Genomic DNA, 23062 nt, shown 5'->3' with positions numbered 1-23062 from the left:
AGAACTGCAACCAATATGCCATTATGTTTTTATTTGTTGACATATTTGTTTGTGTTATTATTTTATTATAAACATTTGCAGGTTTCGGTTAAACGGATGCAAATTTGTTTCATTCAGATATATTCACGTTTTTTTTAACGTTTATTGAGAAATGTCTTGGCTACTTGATTTATTGAAAAATTAATTTCAGTGAGTTTTATGTAAAAGGTGGTTGTCGTGCATTTTCTCGCAGAAAAAATCAAAATTATGGCTTATCTCGTATCCAATCTATTCTATAAATAGTCCTACCTTTATGAACTTTTTTCATGATACACTTTTATTTAATTCTTTGATGAAATTGTGTTTTTGTGGATGTCCAAAGTAAAGCTAGAAACCAGATTTATTCTATTGAAAGGTGATTTATTGATATTAAGAAAAAAATGGAATATTTACATGTTAAATCTTCAGTTTTTTTAATAAAAATATTATTCATTAAAATCATACATTTAGTATGGGTTAATTTGAATGACTTATTTGATGTTTAGACTCGGTCGAATCATGGAATTTATTCAGTCTGTGGGTGAGCCTACAGAGTTTTAACATTCACTTAACATTAATTCACATAGTTCCAATAAAATGCAATAAAAACATGTCCTGGACACAAATGTCATTAACATTTACAAAACTATTTCACCTGTTTACAAATTTTCATATTCGTGGCATGAAACGGATTTATACATGAGTATTTGTGTTGGTTGCCATGAAGCTCAAGTATACAATAGCAATGAACAAACAATATTCGAAATATTACATCATATTTGCAGGTTTAATATTGTTCATTGACGTGTTTTCGGATGACAAGTTCAAATTATCCTTTGGAGCAGCAATTGGTGTGTATAACATTATTTAAACGTTAATCTGTCAGTATTAGAAAAGCTTATCAGGGAAAGTAAACAGTGACACAACACACAGCATCTTCATATACGACATACGACATCTCCCTACTGTTGTAGGTTCAAAAGCAAATACAATGCTTAGAAACCATTTGAAAATACTCAGACGATGTGAATTATGTGATGAGTATCGAGTAATTGTTATATATTCTTCGCAATAAGTAAATGTTGGTAAATTTTGATAACATTTTGATAATGGGTTGTAAAAGAAGAAGTAGAATATTACATAGCAGTGAAACTAAGACCGTTTAGTAAAACGCTAGAGTGCAACTCGTTTGTTTATGTTTATGCCAAAGAGGACATTAAACTTTTAGAAAACATAAATCAAACATTCCCCTATCATTATTTGTAGGAAAATGAGATGAATTCATATAACATCCGTCAATCAATAGTCGTTAGGACGTCTGACGAAATTTTATCAAGCCTTTTCATTCCTTTGGTAAAAAAACTATCATCAAAATGTGTTTTCCAAAGAAACAATAATAGATAACCAATCAAATACCACGGGTGGAATCATTCTTCCAAAACTGCTTTGACTATAGCATAATTTGTTATGAAAGTATAGACTTTAATTTCGCATACACAAACATAAAAATAATTCCTTTTTTTCTTCGATTTTTATATTCAACTAATGACAATTTAGACACATAATACATTTATAGAGAGCGAAAGAGTAAGAGTCGTTAGTACTTTTAAAAATGTTTTAATATAAAAACGAAAATCGTATCTTATCGGTCTGATGCCGCATATCATTTATGGTATCTGCTATAGTAATATTTGGCATTAACAAGTAATTAAAACAGATATCATGTATGTTTGCATGTGTGGAAAGATTTAACGAAAAGTCAATTTGGTATATAAAGTGTATTTAGCGATTGTGAAAATGGAATACAACTTAGTCGCAAATTAAATTTTGATTGTTGTATAAATTTTTATCTCATTCAAACCATAACAATCAGAACAAGTCCGATATAGTAAGCAAGCCTAAAATATAAAAGATGTTGTTCTCTCAAATGCTATGAGATCTATAGGTAAATAATTTTATTTTTCAAAATGTAATTGACGGATAAACAGCCGGTTTTTAGTAGAGCTTGGTTTTCTTTTTATATATTTTTAGGGTAGATACTAAAAGTTAGTGTATGTAGTGTTAGCAGCAACACGGGTAATTTGTTTGGGACTATATGAACTTATACTTAATCATGTACAGAAGATTATGTTCACTGCATCTTCTGCACTCGAGTTTATTCTTTTCCCCAGTTGTGTAAACAAAACTTGCAGAGCATCGATGTTACGGACAGCGAAAGCCAAAACATTGATTACATATGTAAGGACAAACCTAAGGAAAAAAGCTGGAAAAGTCTAAAAGTCATTAGATTATTATGTCCATGCCAACACAGAAACATTACTTAATTTGTTTATTTTATTTCCTATAGGTCAAGTGTAGAAAGTGTACGTTTTATGCTATGATCACGTATCATACTACAAAAATGTGAGCTAACTTAAATCAAGCATTGAATCAACACCATCTTGTACTCTGAAATAGTTATTTTTATTTATATTTATTAATTATTTAAAGGAAACTATAACTCCTTTTGTGTGATAGATTAGAGTGACATATATGTTTACATCTTATAAACTATTAATTTCCTTTTCATAAGGAATATACATCTCGTGATCAATGGACTGATAAGTTTAATTTGGTTTTACAGCTGACCAACATTTTTGTATGGTTTAGAGCAACACATTCATTTTATTAATAGTACAAAATATATTTTACATGTTGTTTCGTAGAAATGGTTGTAATATTTCATCGTATTTTTTAACATATGCTAGGAATTAATTAGCTGCTTGATTTATTGTAAAATTAAATTCAACAAGATTTCCGCGAAATTTGTAGTCGTGCTGTTTTGTGCATTTCTTTCGAGAGCTTAACATTAATTACTTCAAATCATTATAGTAAAAAAAATATTGAAAATCATATGATATTCATTTTGTTAAGTTTGTTTCGGTTGTGTTTTAGCAGATTGTGACCTGGCTGTTTGACAGTATCTGCATGATCCCTTCTCTTATTCTTTTGAATTGTTTACTGTATACACTTTATGCATACAATATTTTAGAGAAATCATATCTTCTCTAGAATCTCTTATATCTTGTGAGGTTGCACTTCTGCAAATATAAACTATACAATTTCCCATATGAACTCCCTGTACGACTAAAACTGTGCCACTTTTACTATGAAGTTTCGTAAAAAAGATATATATCCTAGAATAGAAAGTTGATATGCACTTCTATTTTATTCAACGGCCAAAACATAGGGCTGTTCTGCATATTTTCAATAATTATATGCCCTTAACTTCTAGGAGTTTAAACTTCTACTAAAATTCTGTTCTACCCCTCCCTTCATTTTGGGTCTTCACCCCGATCCATGTACTGGGAACATTCCCAAGTTATGTATATGAGATGAAACATTTTTGGGAACCAGCACTTAAACAAAAACAAAATATGTATGAATATTATATATCTCCCCAACAGAGGTGTGATTTGTGACACAGCTGTACTTACAACAAAGTCCAACCTGTACATGTACGATGATGGAAATCAATTTGTTTTAGTTTCTTTTATACTGAACGCCAATCATCTTGTACCTCTTTCAGATTAAGGACGAAATTAGAATACATGATGGTTTTTGTCGAGCCTGCGACTTTTGTCGCAGAAAGCTCGACATAGGGATAGTGATCCGGCGGCGGCGTTAGCTAACTTCTTAAAAGCTTTATATTTTAGAAGGTGGAATACCTGGATGATACATACTTTGTATATAGATGCCTCATGTTTCGAAGTTTCCGTCACATGTCCAAAGTCCTTGACCTCATTTTCATGGTTCAGTGACTACTTGAAAAAAAAGTAAAGATATTTTGTAATGTTAAATTCTCTCTTATTATAAGTAATAGGATAACTATATTTGGTATGTGCGTACCTTGCAAGGTCCTCATGCCCGTCAGACAGTTTTCACTTGACCTCGACCTCATTTCATGGATCAGTGAACAAGGTTAAGTTTTCGTGGTCAAGTCCATATCTCAGATACTATAAGCAATAGGTCTAGTATATTCGGTGTATGGAAGGACTGTAAGGTGTACATGTCCAACTGGCAGGTGTCATCTGACCATGACCTCATTTTCATGGTTCAGTGGTTATAGTTAAGTTTTTGTGTTTTGGTCTGTTTTTCTCATACTGTATGCAATAGGTCTACTATATTTGGTGTATGGAATGATTGTAAGGTGTATATGTTTAGCTGGCAGGTGTCATCTGACCTTGACCTCATTTTCATGGTTCAGTGGTCAAAGTTAAGTTTTTGAGTTTAGGTCTTTTTTTCTAATACTATATGCAATAGGTCAACTATATTTGGTGTATGGAAATATTTTATGATCTATATGTCAGTTGCGCAGGTTTTATTTGACCTTGACCTCATTTCCACAGTTCATTGCTCAGTGTTTAGTTTTGTGTTTTGGTCTTTTTTTCTTAAACAATAAGCAATATGTCAACTATATTTGTTGTATGGAAGAATTGTTAGCTGTACATGTCTGCCTGGCATGGTTCATCTGACCTAAACCTCATTTTCATGGTTCATTGGTCAATGTTTAGGTGTCTTGGTTAATGTTAAGTTTATGTGACAGTTGTAATAAAGCTTTGTTGAATTAAGTTGATTTATGTAATGAATCCGTTTTTATTCTGTAGATAGTCCCCACTTCGGTTTTATCATGTATATCTATTATATAGTCATTTTATAAAATTTACTAATTCTTGTTCCAGGCAGAAAACCCTGGCCGTGTTGGGCTTTTTAGCTTTTTAGGGGTTTTGGTCCTTGGTGCTCGTCAGCTTTGTGCTTGTTTTGGCTTTCAAACTTTTTTCATCTGAGCGTCGCTGGTTGGTCTTGTGTGGACGAGCAACGCGTCTGGCGTGTTGAATTTTAAGCCTAGTACCTTTTGTTAGCTATTATTCGTGTGTTTCTTTGTCTTATATGTTCTCCCATTTATTTGTATATTGGTCCTGTCATGTGATGTGGTCGTTTTGGTGTTGTGTTTGACGTTGCCATAAAAGCGGGAGGTTTGGCATGCCACAAAACCAGGTTCAACCCACCATTTTTTTCTTAAAATGTCCTGTACCAAGTCAGGAAAATGGCCATTGTTATATTATAGTTCGTTTCTGTGTGTGTTACATTTTAATGTTGTGTTTTTGTTGTGTCGTTGTTCTCCTTTTATATTTGATCCGTTTCCCTCAGTTTTAGTTTGTAACCCGGATTTGTTTTTATCTCTATCGATTTATGAGTTTCGAACAGCGGTATACTACTGTTGCCTTTATTTACATTTAGGACTATAAACATAATATCAATGATTAGTAAAGAAGGCGAGACATTTCAGCGTGTGCACTCTTGTATATACTAGTATTCGATCGAGCAATCAAAATTGTTGTGTAGTAATCAGAATTAATTGCCATATTCATTTATTATTTCCTGTCGTTACAATAATTAGTTTGTTGAGCCCTATGTACTTTTTTCGTAGCTTTGTTAATTAAAAATGAGATTGTCGACCATATTATCACAGTATTTGTTAAAATTACCATGCTTTTGAAAGTGTGTAAAGTTTGTTAATTTTACTGAGTACATTTATCTGTCTTCTGAATGCAGATATGCAGCGTTCTGACATTCAGTACATATAATTCTAGTCAAATTTGTGGTAGATTAAGGCGACAGTAGTTAACCGATGTTCAAATCTCGTAAATCGATCAGGAAGACACACATCATGGTAACAAACGAAACCTGAATGAATCGCTTAAAACGCCAAACGAAGTGCGACCAGGTGCGTCGACACGGTAAAGCTTCTCTTGCTATGCATGCATCATATGCCATGCTAATTCACACGAGTTAAAATGTTACAGTGAACTCCGAATTGTGTGAACCTGTTGGAGCGTAATATATAAACAGAGATGAGTAAATGATATACGATTGACCACATGCTGTTACTGCTCAGAACTGAGAAGTTGATAATTGGAAAGTTGAAATCATCATGTGTGTCATAAATTCTTATTGGAAGTCGTTCATTGTTGTCAATATTGAAGAAAAATCAAGATATGAAGCAAACCTTCTACTTTTGATAGTATCCTAAATATATCAAGTCCAACATTCTATATAAAATGTCATTATTAGGCGATAGAATATCATCAATATATATCTGAAAATGAAATTACAGAACTTTGCAAGATGCCTTTTCTATTTGTCTTTTTTAACAGTCACAGGATAGTCTTGAACCTGCAGTTGGGGTTAGCTTCAGATCCGTTTGAAGAGCCTTATAGTGACATATCTTAATTTCCTGATAATATAATATTTCTTTTTATAAAGAACCACCGTTATATCCGTACACATTAAATTGGTTCACATAGAAGTTTGTGAGACTGAAAGTTAAAAATTACAAAAAGTCGTGTATATACAACCTATAGAGAGCTCTTTCAACCTTTGGGATGTTTCACATAGTCTTCAGCATATTACATTTCTAAGTTTCCGAACACGCCGGTTTACTCCTGTAACTTTCAATAAAGAAATATTGAAGCGCATTTTGCATGAAATTAAGAGTTGTATGAAGAGTTTTTCAATATTTATATAAAAAAAAAAGAAAATGTGGTACTATTGCCAATGAGACAACTCTCCACAAGACATCAAAAATGTCACTACAATTAACAACTCTAGGTCACCGTACGTCCTTCGACAATAATTAAAACCCATAACGCATAGTCATCTATGCGTTCTTTTAATATTGACATGCACTGCACGTGCGGTCAAAGCTATTGTATATTTTTTTTACAGAAATAAAATATGACAATTGATTACATGCCGACCGTTGTCAGCAAATCAAAATTAGGGATACTAATGAAACACATATGCAATGTAATTATTAAAAAAAATGGAATAACACGATTGCAGCATCCAGTTCTACATTCTGTAGTTATTGCGTATTCAGCTAAAATTTTATTCTAAATTATTCAAAACACCCTATCAAAATGTATTGTAATCTACAGTGTATTATTTTCATTTTTCTAATTATATGACGTTATATAAATTGATAGCTTTGACGTAAATGGGAAAGGCTGGAAAGGAAACCATTTTCTAAACTAACATTAACTCAAAGTCAATTGAATATGCACCTACTCTAAATATCATCGTCAGCTATATTTTTGTGATGTTGAAATTATAATAACTGTTGAATTTATCAGCAATTACTTGATATAGCATGCTGCATATAGTACAGAAAAAATGTTTGTATTACAATCAACTTTTATGCTTTAAGTGTTCTTGATGAAGGTAATGCAGAAAATACTCAAGTGCTCTTTTTGGTTTTCGTTACCCCGGCTCAATCAGAAAGTTATTGCAACGGTTATCTACGTACAGAGAGCGTATCATTTTCAAAAAAGGACGTCATTTGCATAATGCTGCGATTTTAATCACCCTACATGCCTCAAAGCATGATGAAAAGTTTTCATAATTGGTGGAATGCGTTTTTTTTTAATTAACTTTAATAAACCTTATAATGATATTATGACATCGCTTGACACCTTAACGAAAGACAAACGTATTATTGCAGAACTCAAACTGCATGGCTACAAAAATAACTTGATCCTCTGTTATGTGTATCGGTCCTCCTTTTTGTGTCAATTAAGCAATGAATTACCGACAGCCGTAATTACAATAACCTATCATAATAGCAATTATTGTTTGTATACGTGGCCATGAACCAAGTTAGAAACATGCCAATAAAACCATAAATATTTGCATATAAAAGTCCGACATGGAAGACAATCTGTATTATTGTTCCTGTTGAGTTAGTTTTTTTTCATATTTCGACTTGTCCATTAATTAAACAACAAAAATATTGGACTTCAAATTACTTGTGCTTTGTTCGTGTTGCTCAGTCTTTAGTTTTCGGTGTTTTGTTTTTTGCTCTACTGTTTGTCTGTTAGTCTTTTTCTTTTTTAGCCATGGCGTTGTCAGTTAATTTTCGACTTATGGGTTTGAATATCGCTCTCGTATCTTTCGCCTCTCTTTAAATTGTAAACTAAATAGTTAAGTTTCAAATAAAGAGTCATTACATTAATGTAAGTGTACATCTCATACCAATCATGTTTACAAAGAAGATTTACAAACAAAGGTAAGTTTACGGCTTGTGATTAGTTGTTAATCCATGAAAGTCTTGATCCGTGTACAAACACCGTTACAAATGTCTCTAATCAGTTGAACTAAAGTGAGGGGAAATGTGAGGAGAAATATCTCAAGATTTATAAAAGGTAAACGAATATCCGAGTACTAAAATTGTACTCGAGAACTCGGCCTTCCGAGCGAGTACCCGAGTACTCGAGTACTCGTTGCCATCCCTAATTATAACACAATGTTGTACCTTTATTTTTGACATTTTTACCTATCATGTCTATTTGTTTTGTTGACAAATCGTTGTCAATATAAAGGAATTTTATGCGACTGTCATATTAGTGAGAGGATTAACTATAAAACCAGGTTTATTCTACCATTTCTACATAAGAAAATGCCTGTACCAAGTCAGGAATGTGACAGTTGTTATCCATTCTTTTTATGTCTTTGAATTTTTGATTTTGCCATTTGATTACGGAATTTTCGTTTTGAATTTTCCTCGGAATTCGGTATTTTTTGTTATTTTACTTTATATATATAATATTTTTTTTTCTCAGTTTGTCGACTTTTCACTTTCACCTTATTTTGTCGCCCGAATCTTTTCAGTTATTGATTTGGAAATTTTGATTCACAATATTGCTGGAGTTTACGTTTATCTGATTTCGAATATGGTATGAATGCAATGTAAATTTCATATTCCAAAAGGTCTGTAATGTTTCAACATCCCAATATACTTCGTCTGTGATATTCTAAACCTGTTATTTGGAAAACGAAGTGTTTATGCTTACCCTTTTGTAACATTCCGTTTCAAGTACAATTTCTAGGGAATGCTATTCTACATTTATTTTTGATTTGTTAATCCATGAATTGATATTATTTATATATGGTTCATGATCATTTTGTGTAATTGACCATGTGATAAAATGGTTAATGCTATTGATCTAAAGGACGTTTATAACACATTGGAATAACATGATTATAGTATCTAATTTATATTCTGACGGTATTGCTTATTCAGTAAATGTCTTTTTTATTTACTATAAAAAGAATTCATTTCAACACTTAATTAAGATTGATTTCAAGTTATATATAGGTTCGTACATTGATACCAGTGGATTATTGGAATTATCCAATCGAGATAGTTGAAATATCAATTTTAAAGTCCGAGCCTCGTCGCGGACTTTAAAAGATATGATTTAACTATCGAGATAAGATAAATCAGAAAATCCACGAGTAACCATGTAAGAATCTGTTTCTATAATGATTAAAAAAAATAATTTTCATTTTTTGTTATATGCAAATCTCCTGCGAGTGCCTTCTACATTTCACAAAGTTGTCAATTTCATTAACACCTGTTAGCATATTCTGATTCATCCAGTGTGCTGATAAAAGTTATGATCCTTACACTCATCTTCTTAGATCACCGACTAACACACGTTGGTTATTTTTTTTTATGCAATTGGTTTGAAAAGGTTTAAATTGCCAAAAAATTAGAGAAAACGTGTTATCTTCACTTTTTTTTATTTACATGAAGTTATATAAATATATATTATCAGTTACTTGTTAATAAGGCGATCATTTGGTTATGTTGGGATGGACAGGAAAGATTTTGGAAATTAATATTCTAATCCCAATTTAGTTGGAATAAATAATCGTGCCTCATCACACATAAACATAAATTTTCTGGTCCCATTATATTCAAAACGTGTATTTTAAAATTTATTCTGTAACAATTTCCTATTTTGCATGCAAGTTTATAGTTAATAGCGTCCTTGCTACATCGAGAGAAACATAAAACGATTAAGTTTTCGGTGTTTATAGAGGTTAAATTTAACAGTGAATTTCCAAACATTAAAATTCATAACAACAAAGTCGTCCCATTATATCTGGAACATCGGTTCAACTGTCTGAAAGCAGAACTCTTCAGAATAATATACTCAAGTTGCATAGTTGATTAGTAAAACAAGAAGAAAATATCGCTATAGAAAAGCAAAACTAGGAAACACCAACATATATAACGGAAACAAAAGAGTAATGTAGATTTAATTTATTCATGTGAGGAATCCTCAATGACGAACATATAACTCTATGCTCTGACTTTTAATTTATTATCTTTGACTTCACATGATCCGGAAAGAAGGTGATTATTTATCTTATATTTATTCTCAAGTAGATATTGCATATAATGTATTCTTTGCATCCGGACATTACTGTGGGTTTTATTTATTATATCCACCTTAAAGTATAGTTTTCAATCATATACATCTATGAAAAACGTAAATTATGATAAAGGAAATTTATATAGAATCAGCCTTCGCAGTGTGTCGACTATTCACGTTCAATTTTGTTCCCGTTGACTAATTTTTATTGATAAATAATTTTGGGTATTCTGATTGAACTTTTTTTTTTTAAAAGCAAAAATTTTATTGATTTTACAAGTGTCGAATTTAGAATCTGGTATGAATTCAATGTAAATTCTAAATTCAAAAAGGTCTATAAAATGTCTATATGCCTATACCTACTGTCAATGGTATTCAATTTCAAATGGAAACTGAATTGATATTGTTTACCCTTGTGAATTATTTAAGTGTTAAGTTATTTCCTCTGAAACATGCCGTGTCCTGGAAAAATCTACATTGATCAGTAGATTTTCTAAGAAATGCAATACTTCATTATTACAGATTAGATAGTCCCTAATATGATTTGCATGTGGTTAATAATCATATTGTGTAATTGACCATTTGATAACATGCTAAAAGCTATTGATCTACAGGATATTAATAACACAATGGAATAACACGATTGCAGTATCCAGTTCTACATTCTGACGTTATTGCTTATTCAGATTTTTATATTCATTAAAAAATATTGAAATAATCTACCACATGTATTGCAATTTTTAAAGTGACTTTTGAATTTAATTGACCCTTTTGTATCTTTCGCCTCTCTGTTTTAATTTTTATCTATTTTAATTGCATGACGTTATATGTCTGAGACGGAAATAGGAAATGCTGAAATGCTGAAATAAAAACCGTTCCCTAAGCTAACATTTACTGAATATCATTCGATAATGTGCCTACTACTCAAAATATACTTTTATACTTCAGCTAAATTTTTTTTTTTAAAAGTTAAAATAGTTAAAAACGATAATAAATGATTTCATTATCAATTACTTGATATAGAATTAAGCTTAACACACATCACAGATACCAGAGTCTTGCGTATCAAATTATAAGCCTGGTATCTTTAATAACTATTAGCTTGTCTTAATGTTCTATTGTATTGTTTATTTGTGTGTTTCTCTGTCCTGTATGTTCTCCCATTTATTTGTATTGTAGTCCTGTCATGTAATGTTATATTTAACATTGCCATAAAAGCGGGAGGTTTGGCTAGCCACAAAACGAGATTCAACCCATCATTTTTGTCATATAATATCCTGTACTAAGTCAGGAAAATAGCCATTGTTATATTATCGTTCGTTTCTGTTTGTGTTGCATTTAGTATTTCTGTTGTGTCTTTGTTCTCCTCTTATATTTGATGTGTTTCCCTCAATTTTAGTTTGTAACCCGGATTTGTTTTTTTCTCAATCGATTTATGAATTTCGAACAGCAGTATACTAATGTTGCCTTTATTTACGTCTACATAGATTCACAAGAGACACCCGAATCAAAACAGCTGGAAAGACATATCAAATATGAAAGTAAAATTGTACATTTGTATACACTACTGGAACAATGCCCCGTAGATTGGCCGTGAAAATGTCCGTAAAAATGCTGGTGATTTTTACAGTGTTTGTCACGGTTAATTTGCGGTGGGCCGTGAAACTTATCCATGACAATGCCGTGAAATGACTGTCGTGAAAAGGCTGTGAAAAGTTTGTGAAAAGGCCGTGAAGAGGTGCCACCTGAAAACTTGGGTGAAAAGACCGTAGAAACCCTGTGAAAAAAAAATGTACACCGTGAAAAAGTCGTGATAATGCATTATGTGCCCATTGTGAAAAGACCGTGAAATATAGATATAGTACAGTATATGCCTTTATTTGTCGTGAAAAGGCCGTGAAAAGGTGCCAACTGAAAACTTGGGTAAAGAGACCGTAGAAACCCTGTGAAAAACAAAAATGTACACCGTGAAAAAGTCGTGATAAATTATGTGCCCATTGTGAAAAGACCGTGAAATGTACATGTACTACTATGATAAACAGCCATTCACTGATTGTGAAAACTCCTGTAGAATGTTAAATGTATTTTCAGGCCATAATTTAACAAAAAATTTAATGCTGTTTCAATCAAGTGAAGTGAAATGCCTGAAAACCTAGTGTAAACATCTACAGACAACTTATTTAAGTACAATGAAAGTGAGACTATTAAAAACCATATTAAAATGCTGTATTTTTTTTTAGTAATAATTGTGACAAAGATTAAAAATATTAATTTTAATAGAACTGTAGTAATGTAAAGAAAACATAAAAGCACACAAATGTCAATGTGATTAAGTAGCTAAAGTGAGCTGTAACATGTATTGTAGAAATTTTGTACATCTCTTGGGTCTGATTTTACCACTTCAGCAATATTTGTCTAATGTAATCCTTCATTTCACTCCCCTTTTGAATAACTATTCCAGAAAAACATTTATAGAAGTTCTTGTTAATTCCCAAGAAATACTTTTAACTGAAAAGCTCTTCTTTCCAACTGGATTCCTGAACTATTTTATATAAAGACTGATATATCCTTTTGCTCTTCATTCCTAGAATAAATAAAGAAATATTACATATATCATACATGTATATAAAAAAACTATTTATATATTCAAATTAATTTTTGGCATTTATGCACGTACATGTACTTAGAACAGCTACAATATTATTCCATGCAATACAGGACTTCACGGTTAATGACCCTATATTGAATAGGGGGCAGATTTTCATACTGGAGGTGAAAATGGTATGAAAAATACTAAAAAACATCATTGAAACAGAACAGCCACTTGGAAACATGCATAGGGTTTTCCACATTTTCATACCATTTTCCAGAAAATCTGCCCCCTATCCAATATGGCATCATTAGTTAACGAAGTTCTGTATTGTCAACTTATATTATTTTGTTAAGATTTTTTTCAAAGACTAAAGACACTTTTAAGACAGACTATTAAATTTAAATGTTTCTTTGAAGTAATAATATGTAAAGCCAAACTTGTCTAGACTAAGTGGCCGTAATGAGTCACAGCTATTTATTTTACAGGGGGGCCAGGGGCGTGGCAACGTTTACTGCAGGCACATTCGCCATACCAATTATTTTTTAAACACCTCATTGCCATACCAATTATTCTTATGATATGGCACAAACCCTTCTAGAAAGGACATTTTGCCGTACAAATATTAAATACTTTCCCTGCTAAGCCTCTGAATAATCCCTTTTGAACTCTGTGTCCCGACGGCCAAGTCAGAAAATACTTTAATAGCTCCCGACACATTTAGAGGGGGTTACGCCTCTGATTATCAGAGTGAACTCCATTTCAGAGATACTTATTGCTATTATAATCATTTCCAATTATCTATGTCTATGTCTACGTAGTGTACTGTACATAAATGTCATTTTTTTATGTGGCCAGTGTGGGGAAAAAGGACCCCCCCTTTTTTACCCAAATACATAAACAAAACAAAACCGTAATCGTATTTAAAGGATCCGGTAAGTCTTAGAACACATTAACCGAAATGATTAAAGGAATCAAGTGCAACAGACTCAAATATAAGTGAATATATCACATGCATGTTTGCGCGGTTTCTGCAAATTCAGTGAAAATCAGTTCAATGGAAATGCTGACAAACGTCATCAACATTTTGGTGATATGATACATACAAGAATAAAATATTAATAACTTAACTTACCTCAAACTTGCTGTCACTCGTCTTGCATCTATAAAGTAAATATTAATCGACCTTCGGCGTCTTTCAAATTTCAGTGCAACCTTGTGGAAATGTTACAATTACTCTAAAAGAAACACGAATCCGGATACGGTCTGATATTCCGGGAGTTCTCGTTTTTACATGTTTCGGTTCCAATTAAAATTAATGTTTACATTGTTTATAATAATGTACAGACGAGAAGCAAAATACTTTTCTTTAAATACAAAATATTAATTGGCACAAAGTTATTAATTACAACAATGAATGGTTCCATTTAAAAGTCAGTCCTGTACAGTAGTATTGCATATAATAATATTTAAACAGACATATATTTATAATGAAAAGTTTATAGGATATTTAGAAAAATGTGAGTGGAAATAATTAGACCATATTACAATAATCACATGGGATGTTTTAAATCTGAATTAGGATAAGAAAATATTGACATGAAAAAATATCACGGCCTTTTCACTGGTTTCAACAACCAGTGAAAAGGCCGTGATATTTTTTATTAAGCATGAAAGGACAAATTATCACGGCCTTTTCACGGGATATTGAAATTTCACGGTCTTTTTCTAACATCAAATATTTTTCACGGCCTTTAGAAATATTTTTTTTACAAAAGTCACGGGATATTTTCACGGGGTTTTCACGGCCCTGTGACATTTCACAGACATTTCACGGCCTTTTCATGGGCTGTTGTTACAGTAGCGGTATCAATCAGAGACTGTTACAGTCATAATTTTAAATATGTAGATAAAATGCCTTTAAAAAACTTTCATCAAGTTTGGTTGGATCAATCCAGCATAACAAGAAGTCAAGAGTACATCAAATAATGATAATCAGAGGTTGTAATCAGTATGTTTTAATCACTTTGTATTCTAAATTACATCTGCTCTTTATTGTTTGTTCTAGGTTTTTCTTATGTTCAAACTATTTGGTCTCGAGTATGAATAATCGGTAATTGTCGAAATTGTACCATTTAACGTCTTTTTTTTTTATCTATCTGACAAGTTTTTGGCCGACAAAGTCTGATCAACAATCAAGTCATGTGGATTAATGTCCAAAGCAACTTATTGACATCATACTGGGACATATTTTTCCATGCTTATTTGTTTTCTAACATGATAAAATGGAATAAAATCTCATTTTGCATTTTTGCTAATTTTCAATCTTTATCAATGTCAAGATTTAGAAAGAGATGGAAGAGATCCGTATTACGAACACATCTCAGGAAAAAAATGTAAATTTGTTAAGCATTTGATTTTAAACTTATCTTTATTATTATGAGGCTGACTTCATACAGGAACTTCTTAGAAAGAAAGATAAGAAGTTAGCAATATCCTTTAACTTTACGTTCCGCTATATAGATGATGTTCTCTCACTAAATAATACAAAATTTGGTGACTATGTTGAACGAATCTATCCCATCGAACTAGAGATAAAGGATACTACAGATACAGTTAAACTGCCTCATATCTTGACTTACATCTAGAAATTGACAATGAGGGTCGGTTGAAAACAAAACTTTACAACAAAAGAGATGATTTCAGCTTCCCAATTGTGAACTTTCCATTTCTATGTAGCAACATTCCAGCAGCGCCTGCATACGGAGTTTATATCTCCCACTTGATTCGATATTCCCGGGCTTGTATTTCCTTTCAGAGATCCTATAGAGGATTGCTGCTCACAAGGAAGCTATTAAACCAAGAGTTCCAAATGGTGAAGTTGAAATCATCCCTTCGTAAATTTTACGGACGCCATCACGAGTTGGTTGACCGTTATTGAATAACCGTTTCACAGATGATATCGGATATGTTCCTTATGTCGTAACTACAATACCCCTCCCTTTTCACGAATGTGACCTACCGAATTAGACTATTTACCGGATTTGTAATAACATAAGCAACACGACGGGTGCCACATGTGGAGCAGGATCTGCTTACCCTTCCGGGGCACCTGAGATCATCCCCAGTTTTTGGTGGGGTTCGTGTTGCTTAGTCTTTAGTTTTCTATGTTGTGTCATCTGTACTATTATTTGTTTGTTTATCTTTTTATTTTTGGCCATGGCGTTGTCAGTTTGTTTTCGATCTATGAGTTTGACTGTCCCTCTGGTATCTTTCGTCCCTCTCTTATATAATTTATGTTTGTTTGGAATTTTTTTTTATCGAAATATTTTTATAAACTAATGCCTTGTGTAAAAAAAGCGTCACGCGTTCTACCTATTAAAAGTCCCAAAACGCGTCCTGTTGCTGCCCTATCAAGCACGCCCACCCTTTTTTTTAATTAGCACTCAACCCGAATATACGGTGTAATGTTTGCAAATGAACTTTACTCGAAATACAACCAATCAATATATCGATTGTCAACCTACACGACACCATATTAAAACAAGACACCATAAGGATGCAACCAAGCTAGTTCAAAACGGTCTTGTTAGTTTAAATTAAAAGTTTGAAAAGGTTAATGACAACGGACACATTAAAAATGACGAATAGTTCTATCCACGATGGAAATCTAGCCGAATAGTATAGCTCTATCCCTGTTCCATCCAATTACTGATAACGCCTTCTGAAAAATCATTAAACTTCTGGTTTTCAATTTTCATGCACTTAGACTTGCGTACTTAACATTTCATAACTGGAAATAAAACTGGAAGTTAATTTCCTGACTACGAAAAACCATCCACATTTATGATGTTTGCATTGCAATATAATTAGTAATTTGCACTGTCGTAAATATGTTGTGATTGTATATGTACCAAGAGGAAAAAAATTTAATCAATATAGTTAAAAGATAATCATGTTTGTTCACTTTTTACAACAGGTTACTAGTACCATCTATACAAGATTTTGTATTTTATTCCGAGAACAACATCCGCCTTTAACTTAAAAAAATATTCTACGGCACACTTATCGCTTAAAGTATAAAAAAATCATTTATCTTAGAATTGTTATTTCTTTTCTATATTTGGTTTTTGTTCTTGTCACCACTAATTATGTTTATATTACAATAAAGATTACATCATTGATTTATTGTGATATAAATGTTACTCAACATTACAGTACAAACTTTACCTAGAAAACTTTATCTACAATCTAATTTGATATCAACACATTTTACAGCACAATTGTATTGCAGCATCTTATCACAACACGATAATTTAATTTTCCATTTACTATTGGGGCATTTCATGGTCACGTTGAAGACAACGTTATCCCATTGGCTCACAGGAATATCTATATAAGTTAATAGTGCAATTGTTTTCGGTGCATTTATAATCAACCTGTGAAACGATTAAGGAGTTAATTTGACCAGACAGTTTGAAATATTAAGGTAACTTATAATTGTTGTTTGCATGCAATCCTTTGTTTCAACTATCCTTCTTTTATTTATTTTTTAACAATTACCTTTTGAATCTGAAATCATATTCAATTTTATGTATTGAAAAGGGTTTTCATATTTAACAAATTATTTAGTATTGGGAAAGTCAATACCATGATACGCAAAACGCATATGTATTTAAAATTATAGCTTATCGGTCTTGATATCGTATCAGCAAAATCATCATTGTTTATCAACATCGCATTAATGAAAATTAATAGAGAACTTTCACCTAATGTCAACCAAAAAATCAAAAGGCAGATTGCTCTTCAACATTTTAATGACCTAGAAAATGTAAACAAACACATTTTTTTTCCTTATATGAATGACTAAATTATTATTCTCTGCATAATGTCGATTTATATTAATGTTTCAAGTGGCCCTTCAAATTATTTTTGAAGTAGCCTAGCCAGAAAATGGGTCAATTATTATTATTTATGTTCGTGTTAGTTCGGTTCCATTTTTTTGAGATCGTGAAAAATCCGATGTCACTTATATACCATTGCACCAACTATTTAAAGTGTTCAAATCATTTTGTAATTATATCAAAATTATTGCGTATTGGTACAGCAAAATAACGGATTTCCATACCTTTTCCGGTTCCAGTTCTGTTTTTGTAATCTATTAGGTTGAACAAGTGTGATGGTTTAATGCTTTGTTTTACTAAGACCGTATCGACTAGTCCATCGTGACCTGAATCAATTTATGTATGTCTTTCCGTCCATCAACATTTGCAAGTCGTAATTATAAGTTTAGAATGCCTCATCGAATACCAATATGAATTATTAACAGCATATTTTATCAAAAAGGGGAAGATATTGATAAATTTCGAGATCATACTTTTTAAGCTAGAATTTATACAAAACGAGATATCCAAAAAATTTCTGTAAATTTCAGAAATTATTGCATATAAATACATATTTAATTCGTCTAAACATCAGCCCAACAATGTTAGATCTGTAAATATGCATTAGCAAATTTTTGATCTTCCCTCGCCGGGATTTGAACTCATCCTTATATATTTATATATATATTAAACAGGATTTTTTCTCAATATCGCAAAAAGTAAAAAAAGCATTAGAGTCTAAAATGACAAAATCGCAGTAATAAATGCACGCAATAAATATTAATTTTTGGATATCTCGTTCCTAATGTCCCTTAAAGTAATTTACGATAACTTGTTTTGATATTAAGACTGTTTTTTTCATATTTCGAACACAACAGTATTTTTTTCCCTTTAAAAAAACACACAGAAAGAGACTAAATAAGTCGAATCGAAAGCCAAACCTGAGAGTTTTGTCTTTCGAGAATATACCATTAAAAGTTTAGTACTTGAAAAACGCAAAAAGAGTTTCAAAATTCCAAAGGCATGATAGGAAATTAATCAACTACAAGAAACCGAGAAGAACACGTTTAAGGACAATACAATAATTATATATAATAGTTATAAGAAACCAACATCGGAAATTAAAATGATTATTCCTATACAGATCGCTTACCGATTTTAATCAAGCAATATTGCATGTAAAACAATCAGGCATTCAATTCGAATCCTCAATCAAGCGGTCTAAAATTAATATTGTCACGGGTTGTTTCTCACTCAGTTGACTGGAGACAAAGTAAAGTCATGCAAATAGATTTATTTTTAAATGTTTCTAACAAAACACTTTATTCATATTTTTAAACACAAGAATGTAATAGCATAGTTAATAGCAATCCATATTTGGTATTTTTCACTATTTTCAACTATTTCAGTGTAATTCTTTCAAAGTAAGTGTCACTATAAAGTTCTTTTACTGATTTTAAACAAAAGTAATACTGAAACGATGCAGAAATTATAACAACAGACCTCAAACAGATAGAAAACCTCATCTGAATGATCAGTGCATTCGAGGTAAAACTTGGTGTGAACTAATCCTCTTTTTTAACCAATTTGTATAGAATGAAAATAATGCAGTAAAGTCTTTTTCCAATTCCGTATTTAGAAAACAAGAGGTCGCATCTGTGAATTGACCAATATCATGAGATGTGTTGCAATGGTTCTTTATAGGTTAATGGTTGCACTTTTGTTATCTTATTATCCTTTGTATAAACCACTACAATCACTATATGGTTGTATATGTACTGTATCGTATTTTAATTTTTTTATGTCTTTGGAAGAATTATAAAAAAAACGCATATGCATTTTTCGATTTTCCAATACGTTTTTGATTGTATTTTAAGTAATTGATTTTAATTATAATTACAGATATTAAAGAATGCAGTCGTCTTCGCACTTGGTATTTATTTCGCCAACTGCATGGATTTCCACATCAGACGATAACATTACTTCAACACTTACCAGACTAGATAATGCATCAAAGGTTTCAACTACAGCCACATCTCTCACGGTTATTTCAAGTGAAGTACATGACTTCTATCTAAGGATTATTAATGACAAAATATACGAGAAAACACTGTTACCGTCTTTGATTTATTCAAGCATTTTACTGATTATTGGACTTCCTGGAAACCTCTTAGTTAGTTATATATATCATACGAAGGAGAGGAATATTGCCGGTAATACAAAATCACGCGAGAAGAAATCCTCCGATATTTTTATGATTACGCTAGCTTGGTTAGATATTCTCAACTGTATATTATCGGTCCCTATGGAGATCTATCTTTTGAGATATTTCGTACAATTCGACCATCCCTGGATATGCAAATTATCCCGTTATGTTGCTATGGTGTTAAATGCCGCATCATCATTTGTAATACTAGGGATAGCCGTTGACAGATTTATTGGAATCAAATACAGTCAAAGTAAATACCGATTTACTGCAAATACAGCCATAAAGTTTGTTATCGTCTCAATTTTTCTTGCCACTCTGATCTCGACCCCAGGAATTATCTTATATGGTACGCAAACACTGCCATTAACACTAGGGATACACGGGAAAACTTGCTTGATTGAAGATCATTTCGTGCACACCAAATATCCATTCATCTTATCAATATTCTTGACATCATTACATTTACTCTTCGACACGTTTTTCATTATATTATATAGCATAGTTGGAAAGAAAGTGGTCGGAAATCGAAATCTTTCGAGTATGCGATTGCTTACAGGTAAACGAAAAACTCAGTTTAAATCCAAAAACGTTATCGACATTTCACATATTACATTTGATAATTGCAATTTCACCTCGTTTGATGCCTTGGATAAAAATAAAAATGTACAATTAAACGGATTCAAGCACACTGAACAGTATGTTACTACCTCAGATGATCTCCCTTTCACTAAACAATCAAACATTACAACAAAGAAGTCTAACTTGTCAAAGGATTCCGCAGTACATGGGAAAGTTTATAAAGCAGGAAAAACGACGTTCATGCTATTTGTTGTTACTATTGTTTTCATGTTGACCTTTGCACCCTATTGTGCTATTGCTATACTCCGAAACGTTAGTCCAGATGATTTCTATTCCAGATTGTCAAACATCGAGAAGGCATTTTATCAACTTTTCCTGAGATCCTATTTACTTAGCAGTGCAGCAAATCCTGTCATTTACAGTTTTCTAAGTGACAGGTTTCGGCAACAATGCTTGTTTCTTTTAAAAAGAATTTTTCATCGGCAATAAAGTATCTGGTAATTAAATTGTACAAATTGTTAGTTTTTGTATTATAAATACCATTTGCATATGACAGGTGTTATCTATTTGTTTGATGTGTTTTAGCTTTTGATTTTGCCATTTGTTTAGCAACTTTCCGTTTTGAATTTTCCTCGGAGTTCGGTATTTTTCTTATTTTATTTTTTATATGTAAAAGGTAAACCTATTATAACTTTATCAATATAAATTTAGGTCTTACTGAGAATTGATATAAGTATTAAAACCAAGCAAAATAGCAATTTGCAAAGAATAGTTTACCACGATGCATTCCTTGAATCACTCCTGAATGGCAATGGGCACATACATTCAATATACTGTGACTATTCTTTTATGAAATTGATAAAAACAAATCACAAATCAGAAATCTAATGTGGAATTTACTGACCCCATATATATATCGTATTAGGTCACTAGAACATTATGTAACGAATTTATCTTACCGACTACCTTAACATGTGACATTCAGACTAGTGGCCTATCAAAGAAATCAAGTCTTTAATGCCGTTAGTAACATACTCCCATTGTTAATTAATTTATGATCAAAAAGCTGTTTCGTCGGTTACATGTGAATAAGACAAATGCATTACATGTTCCATTGTATACCTATCAATAGGCAATAATAAAACTTAACGAATGTTTAGAGTATCAACTTAGGACATTTACATTTTCAGGATGGTACTATACCTACACCATTTGCGCGAGATTTATATATATCCAAATTGATTGACATGCCGGGAACTTGTAGTTACAATGAGAGAGCAGCATACTTGCTGACTTAACTGGCTGTTCTATATTCATTCTATTCCATGTCACCGGTAAAAAAACCGTTTTGCACATTTCCATCATTACTTTATCTAAACTTAAGCATTTAATTTAGCGTATAATGATGTTCCTAGTCAGTGAATTGGCACTGACATGATTTATATCACTTTCTTCAATATCTTGATGGAGTGTAAAATGTAATAAAATTTATAAAAAGATTAAACATTTTCGGAATTCTTTTCGGGTGAAAATGAACTAAACGTAAATACTCTAAATAACACTTAACATTCATCTAGTCTCCGAAAGTTCGATTGCATTTGAAAGAATGTACAAACCGTGTTCTTATGCACATTCTTATGTAGATAAAAGAACCAAAGCATTAAGAATTCAGAAATTTTATTAATTTCGAGAAAGTTTCTTGGACCTTTAAAAAAAAATGTGAAAATAACATTTTAAAATTTAATGCGTCCGAAGCTCTTTTCTTGATTTACTGAAAACTGAACGATATTATATGGAATAAATTGAAAATAATAAGTTGACTAACTGGTCATCAGGTTAAACAATAGCAATCAAGAGTCTGGCTGGATGAATGAAATTAAATTAAAGTTGGCATAATTAACACCTTGTTTTCTACATAAAGAAAATTGACAGATTGTATTGAAGCCGACGTCATATCTTATTGAGGCAAAAACTCAATCGGTAGTGATTACTAGTCATATAGTATTTGTTTAGCAAATCAAGTGATATTATGAAAATTACATAAAACAAGATAGACAAGCACGTTATTGTCAGTTTATATTTGTGTCTACAAAGACCTGCAACGGTTAATCATGGCTAATAAAGTTTTTTGGTCCAATTTTCGTAATGACTTCACCAGTTTATTATAGATTCAGGCTATTCTGATATATTTGTTATTGTGACAAAGTGAACATTTTATTACAACCCACCATTTTCTACATTTTGAAAATGCCTGTACCAAGTCAGGAATATGACAGTTGTTGTCCATTCGTTTGATGTGTTTTATCATTTGATTTTGCCATTTGATTAGGGACTTTCCGTTTTGAATTTTCCTCGGAGTTCAGTATTTTGTGATTTTACTTTTTACAATGTATGTACTCGAACTTCATAATTTCTGAATATTTGTGAATACAAACTTCACTTTTTTTGACTTTTACTTGATGTTGTTTCCAATTTTGTTTTCATTTGGCGATATCCGTTTAATATTCACAAATAAATAACC

General features: G+C 31.8%; 2 protein-coding genes across 2 annotated transcripts in view; one reads left to right on the top strand and one right to left on the bottom strand.

Moving 5' to 3' along the window:
- The window catches only part of LOC127702026 (C-type mannose receptor 2-like), a gene marked incomplete at its 3' end in the record, with an annotated part of 103516 nt that overhangs the window by 21678 nt on the left and 58776 nt on the right, over positions 1–23062 (bottom strand). The window lies entirely within an intron of this gene.
- LOC127702428 (cholecystokinin receptor type A-like) lies at positions 17311–21047 on the top strand. The gene is made up of 2 exons (XM_052206627.1): positions 17311–17359; positions 19656–21047. The coding sequence occupies exon 2, from the start codon at positions 19666–19668 to the stop codon at positions 21028–21030; it is 1365 nt and encodes a 454-aa protein (XP_052062587.1). The 5' UTR covers positions 17311–17359; positions 19656–19665; the 3' UTR covers positions 21031–21047.

Source organism: Mytilus californianus, unplaced genomic scaffold, assembly GCF_021869535.1.
Source record: "Mytilus californianus isolate M0D057914Y unplaced genomic scaffold, xbMytCali1.0.p SCAF_5, whole genome shotgun sequence".
NCBI classification, from domain to species: Eukaryota; Metazoa; Mollusca; class Bivalvia; order Mytilida; family Mytilidae; genus Mytilus; species Mytilus californianus.
Note: the sequence above shows the minus strand (reverse complement) of the source record. Positions and strands in the feature narration are given on the sequence as shown.